Source organism: Lepisma saccharinum, unplaced genomic scaffold (assembly GCF_977018435.1).
Source record: "Lepisma saccharinum unplaced genomic scaffold, izLepSacc3.1 HAP1_SCAFFOLD_153, whole genome shotgun sequence".
Classification (NCBI taxonomy): domain Eukaryota; kingdom Metazoa; phylum Arthropoda; class Insecta; order Zygentoma; family Lepismatidae; genus Lepisma; species Lepisma saccharinum.
The window spans coordinates 592893-606986 of record NW_028142962.1 but is presented as its reverse complement, the minus strand read 5'-3'; the positions used below and the strand labels follow the sequence as shown (position 1 = coordinate 606986).

Genomic DNA, 14094 nt, shown 5'->3' with positions numbered 1-14094 from the left:
AGGTGCTCTTGGCCGACTGGAAGAAATAATGTAAGAGAGACGTGAAAACTAATCTTGAGTATCCTTTTGTCCTGCTATTCTTAGATTCTACTAGTCTTGCTTTCTTTTACTTGAATGTTTGCCCCCCTTGCAACCCTAGAATTCATTTCCGTCCAAGGTTGGGGAGGGGCAATGCCGATTGCCCCCCTGTGATTGCGCCATTGCACCCCCTTTTCCTGTAGTTGCTTTGAACTTTAATCGGCTTGAAAATACTTTATTTTCTTTAAGAGTATAATATTGTTTTATAACGGCTATAATATTCCTCTACACTAAATTTCTAGGTGAAAGTATAATAATGTAGGGACATTGACAGCTCGAAGAAGGAGCAGGGATGACCACACCTCGCCCTTAGAAATCGAGTGTAAACCTAAAAATATATATTTCACACGTACAATTTGATTTCAGTCATAGTAATTTACATTAATGCGATAATTTCAAATTCAAGTGGTGTTTTTTGAGGTGGCAAGATATTATCAGGGTAATATAATACCCCTAGGAAAAACACCTTGTTTGTCCCTCCTTGGAAAATCTGAGGACGTCAATGATTAGGGGCAATTGCCCCCCTTCCCCCCCCCCCCCCGCCGTGAGCACGCCTATGGCTCATATCATCTCCACCCGTAAAATCTCCACGTACAGTTCTCGGGCACGGTCACTATTTTTAAACTGAGTTGCCCATGCGTGAGTCTGCTATCTAGCGACTGCATCAAGCTGAATTGTGCTGCCACCTAATGACGCCTTTAGAAACTACCCACTCCTATCAGCCATCCCACATCAGTTTGTGACCTATTTACTGACTTCCCCTCGTATATTTACCTTGAAAAATGTTTTCACGAGCAATGAAAAACGAAATTATACTATCATATTTACACTTGTTGAAAATATAAATAAAATATTGCCAAATATTATCTCACTATTACTTCACAACTTAACTGTGTTTAGCACAAACTCTAAACAGTTTAAACATTTTAGAACTATGTATTTGTGCCATGTTCATGTAAAAGTGAAACGTACCTGATGAGACGATGTGCCACGAACCAGAAGAACTTGAATTTCTTCCCATTCTTCAAAGCTTCCAGGATGTAGTATCCACATAGAAATCCACTCATCACAAAAAAGGTGTCCACAATAGACGTTGCATTCAAAACAATTTGAGAAATGGGATACTGGTATACCTGAAAACATCCAGCCGAGGCTTAAGAATGGAGTTAAATGTTTTTCGAATGTTCTTGTTTGAATTCAATTTGTAAAGTTTGCTGTGTTCGTAGAAGTTCGCAAGTATATCGTTATTGGTTTGTTAAGTTGTTTACAAGTCGTCTGTGGCAACCTTGTCACGAGCCCCTGAAAGTTATGCAAGTCTTTCTATTCATTACTGGTTATGTTGGATTGCATGTGTACAGGATATAATTTGGAGTAATGTTTATCAGGAAGAGTCACTCTTTCTCATATCTACTACCAGCACCCTTCTACTGTAGTTTTTGAACTCCCTGTGTACATATATGCGTGCGTGTGTGTGTGTGTGTGTGTACATTACAACACATGTATGTGCAAAACGTTCTAGTGACAAATGTGTTGAGGTTGACCTATGAAGAGAGGCACTTAAAATTGTGATCGAGTAGACAGGTAGAAACAGTAACAGAAGACTTTATTGCTAAATGTAAGTAGTGCGGACTTCAAAGTACTTCTTATTCAAGCGATTCATTTTAGTGTTCTTAACAGTATTATAGAAGTAACTAACAGTATACAAACTGACAAATCATAAAACAATATCTTCAAGAAAAGGAAATACAATAACATGCTGTACTGTAGCCTTACTACTGTAGCCTTTACGTTCAAATCCAATCTTTAAAATAAGCTTTTCATATTTGTTATTTTAAAAATATCTTGTGTATTGTAACATGTATGGGAGAGGAAAGAGGAGTTTACAGGATTCTTGTTGGGAAACCTGATGGTAAGAGACCTGTAGGAAGGCCAAGACGAAGATGGAGGGACAACGTTGAGATGGATCTAAGGGAAATCGGTAGGGATGGAAAAGAGTATATAGATCTTGTTCAAGATAGGGAAAGATGGAAGGCCTGTGTTGCTGCAGCCATGAACCTTCGCGTTTAAGAAGGCTAGAGAGTTAGTTAGTTAGTATTGTAACATGCCATGTTAATGCCAAATAATGAGTATATCATTATCATCAGTATTCTACTTTCTTTCTTTTCTTTTGCAAAAGTTAAATGATTTCATCCATACATGTAATAGTTAAATAATCATAAGTTAATAGAAACATGGTCTTCATTTAACGTTCACGAAACTCCGCATGTACCCTGTGAATTGTTTTTGACTACAATACTGTACCCCACTAGAGACGCCTGAGGCGTTCAGGGGATTGGCCCCTCACTTCCTCTTAGAAATCAAATGAACTTTAACAGCAATTACCTTTTCTACATGAGATATTTAATGGTTTAAATTTTTAGGATAAGTCAAAATTATGTTCCCGATTTCAATAATTTTGAAATTTATATTGTTTGCAGGAGAAGTAATGAGATTTGTATTTTCGAAAAGAAAGGTTTATCAAGTTTCTTGCAGTAAAACAACAAATTTACAGCATTCATAGAAAAGTTGCAAAATTACGAACTCTAGAAATGTTGAGTGTTCGCTCCGGGCGTACCTAAACACCCTTATATTACAAGGGTAGTTCAAGGTTGACAGAGACTTTTATTTGTAGGAAAAAAAAATGGAAAGTTCAACGAGCACCAAACTATGTAAGTTCAAATTCAAATTCAAATTCAAATTTTCTTTATTAAAGGGCGAGGTTCAGCCTGTGGCTGAAAACTAGATGTTTCTAATTTTGTTGGTACGAGGACTGGAACTTTGTAATTTTGCTAGAAGAAACATGTTGAGTTTTTCTTTTCAAAAGAATTTTAAAAAATACTGAAATCGGCAACATCTTTTTGACTTACCCTGTACATATAATTTGGATAAAACATCTTGTCCTACGTACGTGTTCAGCGAATTGGGTGTCATAGTTCGCTTCCATGAACATCGTAAGGAATCTGTGGCCAATGAGTACACAGCACATGCAGATGCATCTTATTCCGTGGATAATGTCCAAAGGGTGTTCCTCTGATTTCTTGGTAGTCAGCTTGGGAATATTTCTTCTTGCCGAAAAGGATACCAAAATTTTGTGGACCACACCTGCAACGTACGGAAATAGATAATAATCATATCTTACGAGGGTCAATATTTATATTTTGAACCTTGGCAACACTGATTGAAGTTAGGCGCGATTTGACGTTTGCACGGAATCGTCTGGCATTATTGACCATAACGTACTTCAAATGTTTTGTCAATAGCTTCATTTGTGTTGTTTATGTTGCCTTGGAGATTGCGCGACAACAATAAAATGGAATTAACTCGTGAACATTTTCGTGCGATTATTTTTTACGATTTTCGACGTGGATTATCAAGACAAGAGTGCATCGATCAACTTCCTTCCACATTTGGCGATGAAGCCCCATCCTTTGCCACTGGGAAACGCTGGTATAACGAATTTAATCGTGGCCGCCATTCGCTCACGGTGGTGCTTCAAAAGACGTATATAAGATTGTAACAGGTAACGAATCATGGATATATGCATATGAGCCGGAACGTAAACAGCAGTCGACTGTATGGGTGTTTCAAAATGAACCCAATCCAACAAAAGTTGTTCGCGCTCGAAGCACATCGAAACAAATGGTCGCCTGTTTTTTCGGGAAAACTGGTCATGTCTCAACTGTGCCTTTAGAGGAACGTAGAACGGTCAACTCTGAATGGTACGCAACAATTTGTTTGCCAGAGGTCTTCGGTCAAATACGGAAAACAAACAAACGCCGTCGGATCATTCTTCATCAAGACAATGCAAGTTGTCACACATCTCGTCTAACAACAGACTTTATGAACAGTCAAAAAATCGAATTGATGGGTCATCCGCCATACAGTCCTGTTTTGGCACCGAATGACTTCTTCTTGTTCCCGAATGTCAAGAATAAATTGCATGGACAACGATTTTCGTCGGTGGAAGACACCGTTGATGCATTCAAAAACCATATTTGGAGGTGTCTCAAGATGATTGGAAAAACTGCTTTGACAAACGGTTCGAACGAATGGAAAAGTGTATTGACCATAAAGGAGAATACTTCTAAAAACAATAAAGCGGTTTTCAATGCCAAATTCCTGTTTTTTCATTGTTAGGCTCAAAATATAAATAGTGACCCTCGTATCAACAAGTACATAAATTATAGAGCGACCACAAGGAAAAGAACCTTCGGCGAAAAGTGTCCGCGCAGCTTTCTCTTCCTCCGTTCAGCGCGGTCCATAAGGAAGCCTGCTCCACTCTCCTCTCCCCTCCACGCGGAGGACGGTGCACGGGAGTCGCGCATCTTCGTGGAGTTTTTTGCTTGTGGTTCCCCTATAGTGTAAATATGAGTGACATTTGCGCGTGTTTCAAAAGCGTCAAACCTCTCCCCCCACACATCTCCAGGCCTGCTTATTCATTTTTATTAGCTAAGTGATACACTGGCAAGGGCGTTTACTAGCTAGAAGGATTGCCTTCCTTGAATTACTACAGTCTGTCCGTAACGTGCTAAGGATTTTTTACTACTACAAAATGAATACTCTAAGTGCCAAATGTAAATTTGTGGTGAGTGATTGCATGCATACAAAACACAAATATCTTTCTCTTTTGAATTCCGTCATTTTGTCCTGATCAAAATGATGATACTGGACAGTAGGCGAAACAATATGCTTACCTTTCTCATCCTCATCTTCCTGGGTTTCCGCGTCTGCAGTTCTATCATAAATAGTTCCTGCCAAAAACAGCGCGATTAACGCGGCAAAAACACACCTGGTGAGGAAAAAAGAAATGCATTCATTATCCCCAGCAAATAGATATGTTTTTCTGTGTCAAGATAAATGTATATCTTTGTCTACACCCACGCAGCTACAGCCCCTCCGGAAATTTTGAGGAAAACCAAAATGTTGAATTGAAAGCAGTGAAAAACTCGGGATAAACGAAAGTGGTAAATGCAAATCCCCCTTAAAATGGTCCCAATTACAATTATTATCTTTGAACAACTTTTAAAATAAAGGTTAGAAATTGTAGTTACGAAATGTTTTGTAGTGTATAACGCCATCCCCTTAGAACGCAGCTATGAAATATACACCTTTACCACTTGAGCCCCATCCGGAAAAAAATCTTGCTTAAGTTATTGCGTCCCACTATACGTATTATACATTTTGATTGATTGAAATACTTGTTTTATTTTACTTCGCATTTTGTGCCACTTTTGGCTAATTTGCGAAGATGAGAATGAGTGATGATATCATGAAATTGATGAATGGACGCTCACAAACATCCAGGCCGGGATTCGATTCCGGAACGCGATGTGCTAACCACTCCGCCACGGGGGCCGACTGTATTATACATTTTGAAACCTCGTTATAAACGAAGGTGGAATTGTGAGTCATTCAGGGCCGGATTAACCTATTGGCAACTGGGGTAATTGCCCCGGGGCCCCCACCAGAAGGAAGCTGTGAAGGGCCTCCACCAAATAAATATTTTAACCAGCTGGCTATGCTTGTGAAAAATTACATAAGAAGTTATATTTTAAAAATGAAATGTGTAGGTATATCATTCTCATCCGCCACTGTAATACACTCTGCAGTTCAACTGTTATAGCGAGCAAACAAAGAACAGCTGCGTGTTGGTCCACTCGTACGTTAACAAAGCACACCACTGGCTATATTCACGTGCAACAATCACAGACTCGGCTTACACAGAATCAGCACAGTGTTGCCAATCCATGAACTTTCGGAAGAACCCTCGTATTTATTTAGTGCAAATAATAAGTATGTTCGTCAGAGAACGGTGTTGTGATTTTGAACTATTTACATTACTCTTATTTCATAATTTGCTGTGAAGTTGAATAGTGATTTTCTGAGCATAAAGTAAAATGCTCAAGCTTCTACGGCACTAGCATAACGCCGCTGAGCAACTCTGTCTCCCTCATTTTACAGTACGTTTGAAAACATGCTGTGTATCCAACGCACATTTGTTTCGTCCCGCCAGCAACGTTCGGGTTCCTTGTGACACGAAAATACCCGATGTCAGTCGAAGAGAATTCGACTGATCGCTGATTCGTTGTTTCCCAACCGCCAGCTGAGAGTAAGAGCAGTGCAGTAAAATAAAATATATTGGTTTACTGAAGACTATGGACCTCGATAATTAAAACGATATGATGTAATATGAACTTATGAAGCATCCAGAAAGACGATGCGATTTTGTTCAATAAACTATGCCCCACTGTCTACAATAATTTAAAGTTTTTTGTCGCCTGTTAACAGTACTCACATGAAAGCAATTTCACCCTTGGTCCAAGGGGCTACAGAGTTGGTGGTACACATCTGTTTCTTGATCTCCACTTCGAAATTGACTCCATACGTCGTCCCCAGAGTGTCCAGACCTTTCTGCAGAGACGTCTGGAAGTCCTCATGTGTGCATGAAGAGGGGATGCAGAACGCCCAGAACAGGGTGTCTCTTCTTTCTCTGGACCTTTCTCCCCTGTGCTGTAAATACATGAACATGTGTGTATTTGTTTTTGTAAACTGGATACTTACGATGTGCATAACATATCAATAAATGCAGAAATGAAGAAATTTTTAATTTTATGAAATATTTTTTTTTATGTGATGCAACAGCATTACGTTACAACGTACAGGCTTACAGAGAGCTACAGGAAGAGCATTTCCCTCGAACGCTAAATAGTTGGGAAGGGCGACGCAAGATAGCTTACGGAATCGAGAGCTTCTTCACTCGAACAGGCAAAACCAAGCTGTATATGCTCGAAGCCCATTAGTACACTTATGACCTTGATTTGTCTGTGGTAGTGGATCCTGAAATATGGACCGTGAGGTGAAAGAAGCAGCGAAATTGAAACTTAAGTGAACAGTGTGGAACTTCAAAATGATGTTAAAACGTTAGAAACGTGGACAAAAATCAATGATTTAACACTAAATATCAATAAATGCCATTATGTAATATATACTCGAAAGAAGAACCCGGTTGAATTTTAGAATCAAATATTCAACAATACTCTAGCAAGAAATTTTTCAGTCAAGGATTTAGGGGTTATTTTCTTATTCAAATCTTACTTTTAATAAACACGTAGAACAAATAATTAGTGAAGCGTTCAAGAACCTTGGGTTTACTCTTAGAATGGGGAGGGATTTCAAGAGTATAGAGACATTAAAAGTTTTGTATTATTCATATGTACGACCAAGACTCGAATATGCATCTGTTATATGGAATACAGACACAGCAAAATACAGTTTAGCAATTGAAAGAGTCCAATCGTAATTTCTTAGATTTTTAAAATACAAATTTCAGAAAGTTTACCCCACATTTAAACACTACGACAACCTAATATATGAATGTCGGTTTACAAAGCTGTGTTACAGAAGAACGTTACATGAAATAGTATTCTTGTGGAAATTGTTAAATCACGAAATAAATGCTGAACATCTACTCTGCCAGATTAATTTTGGAATCCCGTCGTCGAAAACTAGACTAAAGAATGAAGTTTTTCTTATAAAGAAGACTAGATCCGAAATTTAAAAAAAATCTCCATTGTGGAGGATGTGCACGAGTTACAATAACTTGCTAATCAAGAATAACACCATTGACATCTTTTCATCTTTTCTATGAACCTAAGGGACTTCAGTAAAGCCACTATTAACACAAAGGCCTAAGCTTAAACACGTAAGTTCGTATTGAAATTGTGTGATAAAGTGTTTGTATATATAAAATAAATATTTTTAATATTTATATATATATACCTATATGTCTATATGCCTATATATATATATATATATATATATAATAAATATTTTTAATATTTATATATATATACCTATATGTCTATATGCCTATATATATATATATATATATATATATATATATATATATATATATATATATATATACAGGGTGTCGCAAAACTCATTCAACAACGCTTGGATGCTGGTAGATATCATAAAAATAAGTAACTTTTCCCTATAAAGTTTACCTCGAAAGCGCTTAGTCTCTGCGCTATAAGCGCTTAAAATCTATCCTGTACGTATGCAACCCAACACAGCAAACGCTTGCTGTGACATAACTACCAGGGGCGCGTGGCAGGGTTGCCACTAGCGTTCCTCGTTAAGAGAGACGACTTGAAAACAACAACTTGGGAGTGTTGCCTGAGCAAAATCCAAAACATTAATGATACTTACGATGTTGTAAGTAGCATTGACAGTAATAATAAACTGACCAAGACAAATAATGGGCAGACTGAATTTCAAAATTACTCATTCTAAAATATGTCCATTATTGATTGATTGATTTCGTTTATTTTAATTCGCTTTTCTGCCACCTTTGGCTAATCGCGAAGATGAGAATGATATGATGAAATAACAAATGACACCAATGTCTAGACCAGGATTTAAACCCGAGACACCTGGCGCCGTAGCGAGCTGTGCTAACCACATCACCACGGAGTGTTTCGTGTATCATGCAATATCAATAATTGCAAGGGACAATTGAGATAGGGGAAATACACGAACTAAAGAATGTAAATAATACGCAAATGTGCAATGCGAGTGCCCTTTACAGTTCAGGGTTTGATATAAGTATGCATTTCTTGGCTTTGTCTAAACGACGTTTTTCATTAAGTTGAAAGTCAGCCCCCGTGGCGGAGTGGTTAGAACATCACGCTACGATGGCAGGGGTATGGATGTTTATGAGTGTCAATTCATCAATTTCATCATATCATCACTCATCCCCATCTTCGCAAATTAGCCAAAAGTAGCACAAAAGGCGAAGTATAATAAAGCAAATCAATCTATCAATGAATCAATCAATCATTAAATTAAGAGAGCCTTGCAATTATTTCCTTATGAGATGAACACGATTAGCAATAGCGCTAGCACAGATAGGAATAATTTTCAAATAAATTGTAATAACATTACAGCGTGCGTGTTCGAAACGAGGCATCAAACACATCATGTTTACATTTGTTCGTTCGTGGATTTCCCCTATCTCACGAGTCCCTTGCGATTGTTGATATTACATGATACACGAAACACTCCGTGGTGATGTGGTTAGCACAGCTCGCTACGGCGCCAGGTGTCTCGGGTTTAAATCCTGGTCTAGACATTGGTGTCATTTGTTATTTCATCATATCATTCTCATCTTCGCGATTAGCCAAAGGTCGCAGAAAAGCGAATTAAAATAAACGAAATCAATCAATCAATCATGGAGATATTTCAGAATGAGTAATCTTGAATTTCAGTCTGCCCATTATTTTTCTTGGTCAGTTTATAAATACTGTCAATGCTTCTTACAACATCGCAAGTATCATTAATGTTTTGGATTTTGCTCAGGCAACACTCCCACGTTTTTGTTTTCAAGTCGTCTCTCTTAACGAGGAACGCTAGTGGCAACCCTGTCACCCGCCCCTGATAGTTTTGTCAGAGCAAGCGTTTGCTGTGTTGGGTTGCATACGTACAGGATAGATTTTAAGCGCTTATAGCGCAGAGACTAAGCGCTTTCGAGGTAAACTTTATAGGGAAAAGTTACTTGTTTTTATGATATCTACCAGCACCCAAGCGTTGTTGAAAGAGTTTTGCGACACCCTGTATATAAAAAATCTATCTCTATATTACAGAAATATGTGTAATTGTATTGACTATGTATCCTTCATATGGGCTCTGTAGTTAGGTATGTACCTGTTGAATTCAAGGAATAAATAAATAAATAAATAGTCATCATCTCCATGTTAAAATTAAGTTTAGTCTATATCACCAATACAGTGATGCATGAAAGTGAAATATGGTTGTGGGCTGAAACTACCAAGGCAGATATTTTACGTATAACGTGTCTACGATTATTTTCACATTAAAATTATATTCCATTGTAAACGCTGGAGCGCGGGAGACTCGACAAAAGAACGAGCGAGGGAAACTTGTTGCATGTAGAACTCCAGTAGGTGGAGAAACCTGATAGTTTCAGGTGGATATTTCATACCTCACATGTTATGTTGTAAATGTCTAGAACAATGTTTGCAATTTATAAACACATAGTGAACAGCTCCTTCAGTCTTGAAAATACTTGATTCGAATATCGGTCACAGAGGTGCCTGTGGAGCATAACGGGGTAGAAGGGGAGAAAGCGAGTGGGCGGAGGAAATCAACGTGCGCTGCTGCAAACCTTTTTGCCCTATAGCAGGTGCATGAAACCAATCCACCGTTAGGTTGAGTACTTCATGGAATCACTTTCGCTCGCTGGTACTCGCTCGAGTATCATTCTAACGTGATAATTATCGTAGACACATGTAAACTATTCGTCTTGGGCAGTTTCAACCAACACTGTATTGGTAACATAGACTAAACTACATTTTAACATGGAGATGATCACTATGTTTACTTAAGTTTCAATTTCACTCCGTCTTTCACCTCACGATCCATATTTGAGGACCCACAATCACAAACAAATTGCAGTTATACGCATGGGAGTCGGCAGGGGTGGTCAAACGGGTCGATGCCCCCCCTCCTGGAAATTGACGTTGTTCATTTGAAGATACAAGAAAGCCGTTCGCAAAGTTAATTTAGTTAGTATTCGAACAGAATAATGAAAGTAAAAGTGCGTTGGATGGAAAAGATTGAGTGAAAAATGCAGGAACAAGGTTACATTATACCGTTTCATCCAAAGAACAAATGGTTTCACAGTTTTCAAAATTCTAATAATTACAGTTGTAGGTGAGAACTGAGAAGTCACAGAACACACTTTATAAAATGAAACCCCGCCCTAACATTTCTTGAACGAGACGTGCAAAGGTTAATATCAAAATGCATTTCAGACACTAACTGCATAAAATGCAAGAGAAATAATGGAAAATAGTTGTGCTGGTATTCACTCGTTTGGTGGATCGAGTCTCCCCATTTATATAATAATAATTATTATTTCGAATAAAATTTATTTTTGTTGGCTTATAATATGTATAATTGTATAATAACATTTATAATAGTGGCAATAATAGTTATTGTTTTTGTACTATTCAACTTTTATCATTTGCCCGACCCACCCTCTGCAAAAATTTCTGGCGACGCCCATGATTATACGTGTACTGCTGGAGTGTATACCGCTCGTTTTGCCTGTCCCAGAGTTCGATTCCCGGTGGAGGCACATAGTGGTTCGGAGCCCACTTTGAACTGTAGGTCCAGTCCCGATTAGCCTTACTGTGCACAAAGTGGACTTAAAACATCAAATGAATGCAATGCAATGCAATGCCTGTCCGAGAGTTAATCGCTTGAGCGAAGAAGCTCTCTATTCCGAACCCTCTAGCGTCGTCCTTGCGAACTATTTAGAGTTCAAGCGAAATGCTCTTCCTGCCCATATATGTTTCGTGAGTGCCTTTTTATAGTCTTTTTATTATAGATATGGATATTTTAGTTCCATTTCGTCCATTCACCTTTATTTTATCCCACGCCGATCCCTTGGGGTCGTAGTCCAGCTGCAGAATCTGCGCCTCCTTCCTGTAGTGCCTCGGGTAGGCGTCCCTCGTGGGCTCGTACCTGATCTGGGGTAAGCAGTACTGGCCTCGGATTCTGTCGTCGCCGTCCATGTCGACGTCCACCTGCAGGCACTCGTCGAAGTGGCCCAGGTGGTAGACGTGGCCGTTGAGGACCCCTTGCGGGGCCTTGGCCCACGAATCGTACACTGCAACAGACCGCACGTTGTTATTCCGCTTAAATTGTTGATTGATTGGTTAGGTTTATCTCACTTTGCATTTCTGCCACCTTTGTCTAATCGCGAGTGGTGATATAATAAAATTGATGAAGGGACACAAAAAAAAAAAAAAAAAAGTCCATGCCCAGACCGAACCCGGGAAACCTGGAGTCGTATCGCGCTGTGCTAACCACTCCACCACGGAAGTCGGCAAATTAATTAAGTGATATTTTCACGACAGAAAAAATGCACACGTAGGTCACAGATAGAGGAAGTTTGATACTTAAAAAAATAAAAACTGTCGACTTTCGTGGCGGAGTGGTTAGCACAGCGTGCTACGACTCCAGGGATCCTGGGTTCGAATCGCTGTTACGACATGGTTGTTTGTGTTCGTTTGCGCTGAATGAAAACGAGATTTCAGATTAATTGATATGAATATTACGTGTGGAAAAGGCTGTTGATTTGGGTTACTTAAAAAAAATTAAAGCAAAAAGTGGTCAGCTAGTCCTAGTAGACTCCAAGGGTCCCGGATTCGAATCCCGATCTGGGAATGGCTGTTCTTTGTGAGTGTCCACCATATCATCCATCACTCATCCCCATATTTGCGATTAGCCAAGAGTGCCAGAAAAACGACACTATGTAACATAAATCAAATCAAATCGTGAGTGGACCACGTAGCGTGCTGAGCATATCCAGGGTGTCCCACTCGTAAGGGGCACCGGCAAAAGTGTTATAAAAATCTTAATAAAAGAGGATATGAAACCAAATTTGTACATGACATACCTTTATGGTTGAGGAATGAAGATACATTACAAGAAGTGCTGGAAGTGACCTCCCCCACCTGTATACACAGTTCAACACGGCGCTGCATTTTCGTGAATGTTGCTGCCAGAGTATTCGGCGTTACTACCTGGATTTCAAGGCGGATGTTCTCACGTAACTCGTCGATGGTTTAAGGTGACCCCACAGAAAAAGTCAGGGGGTTCAAGTCCGGTGACCTTGTGGACCATAGTCCTTTCGAAATCACTCGGTCAGGGAAAAATGATTCCGCCGCAGCCATATTCGCATCAGACGCGTGGCATGTTGCCCCATGTTGCTGGTACCAGCCAAGTGTCAGTTCCTTGTCATCCAACTGGTTCACAAATTCATGAAACAATACCTGGTACACATCGCTGTTGACAGTAGCGTGAATAAAAATTGGCCCGATGATGCGCCGCTGTGATAATGCACAGAACACGCCCACCTTCACGAACATACAGCGCCGTGTTGAACTGTGTATACAGGTGGGGGTAGGTCATTTCCAGCACTTCCCCCACACCCCCTATACGACTTCATGGCGTGGTGCTATGCACAGGGGAGCACTTTACCTTTTTTTTTTTTTTTACTTTTAACGTACCTTCATTTCTCAACCATAAAGGTATGTCATGTACAAATTTGGTTTCATATCCTCTTTTATTAAGATTTTTATAACACTTTTGCCGGTGCCCCTTACGAGTGGGACACTCTGTACTTTTATCACTTGAATGGAACCCACGATTGATCTAGTGTGGTCTAGGAGATTTGTAGAGGAAAGAAAGGACAGTCTTGAAGGTCCCAACAATCATGGGACGATTGTTACCATGCTTCAAGAGTGTGACTCACTTTGAACTGCCCACAGGGTGAATTTCTTCAACTCCTGCAGGAATATCCTACTGTGGTTCCTGCAGAGATCATTGCCGACCGCGTCCGATGATGGAACAAAGTCTGACACTGGCAGATTGAAGTCGATGAATTCTGCTGCAGCTTCCAATCTGTCTGTTTTATGCTCTGGAGCAGAAAGAAGAGGATCATCGCAGGAAAGATCAGCTGACTTGTTCGTTGGATGTGGTACACGCGAACATGATTCCTCAAAGGCACTTGTAAGAGTGAACGTCAAGATGACTATCGTCGTAATCATCTTGAACTGACTCTCGGAAGATCTAGAAGACACATCCATGTCTGCCCTTCTCGAACAAACGAAACAGAATAACTTATGCTTCCAAACGCTTCTAACATCTCCATCCAACATTCCCACATATAATTTCCAAGCAAGATATTCACTTAGGACGATTACGTGGAACGCCTGAAGGTCGTGAAATTATGAAACCTTTCTTTGGAAAAACTTTGCTGAACCGGTGAAAAGAATAGTTGCGCAGTCCATACGTAGTTCGTTGCTAATTACTGGAATATATTAACCAGATTAGACATCTCCGATTCGGACGGCATTGAACTATGAACTCTTGAAGCGAATC

General features: G+C 39.5%; 1 protein-coding gene across 1 annotated transcript in view; it reads right to left on the bottom strand.

Moving 5' to 3' along the window:
• Positions 1-13814, bottom strand: part of LOC145982361 (nose resistant to fluoxetine protein 6-like) — a 61785-nt gene extending 47971 nt beyond the window's left edge. The window contains exons 1-6 of the mRNA XM_083115917.1: positions 13466-13814; positions 11568-11815; positions 6413-6627; positions 4812-4906; positions 3026-3219; positions 1051-1211 (exon numbers count right to left, since the gene is read on the bottom strand). Of these exons, the coding sequence (XP_082972043.1) occupies positions 1051-1211; positions 3026-3219; positions 4812-4906; positions 6413-6627; positions 11568-11815; positions 13466-13799 (1247 nt within the window). The 5' untranslated portion in view covers positions 13800-13814. The remainder of the gene's footprint in view (positions 1-1050; positions 1212-3025; positions 3220-4811; positions 4907-6412; positions 6628-11567; positions 11816-13465) is intronic.
• Between the last annotated feature and the right edge of the window lie 280 nt (positions 13815-14094).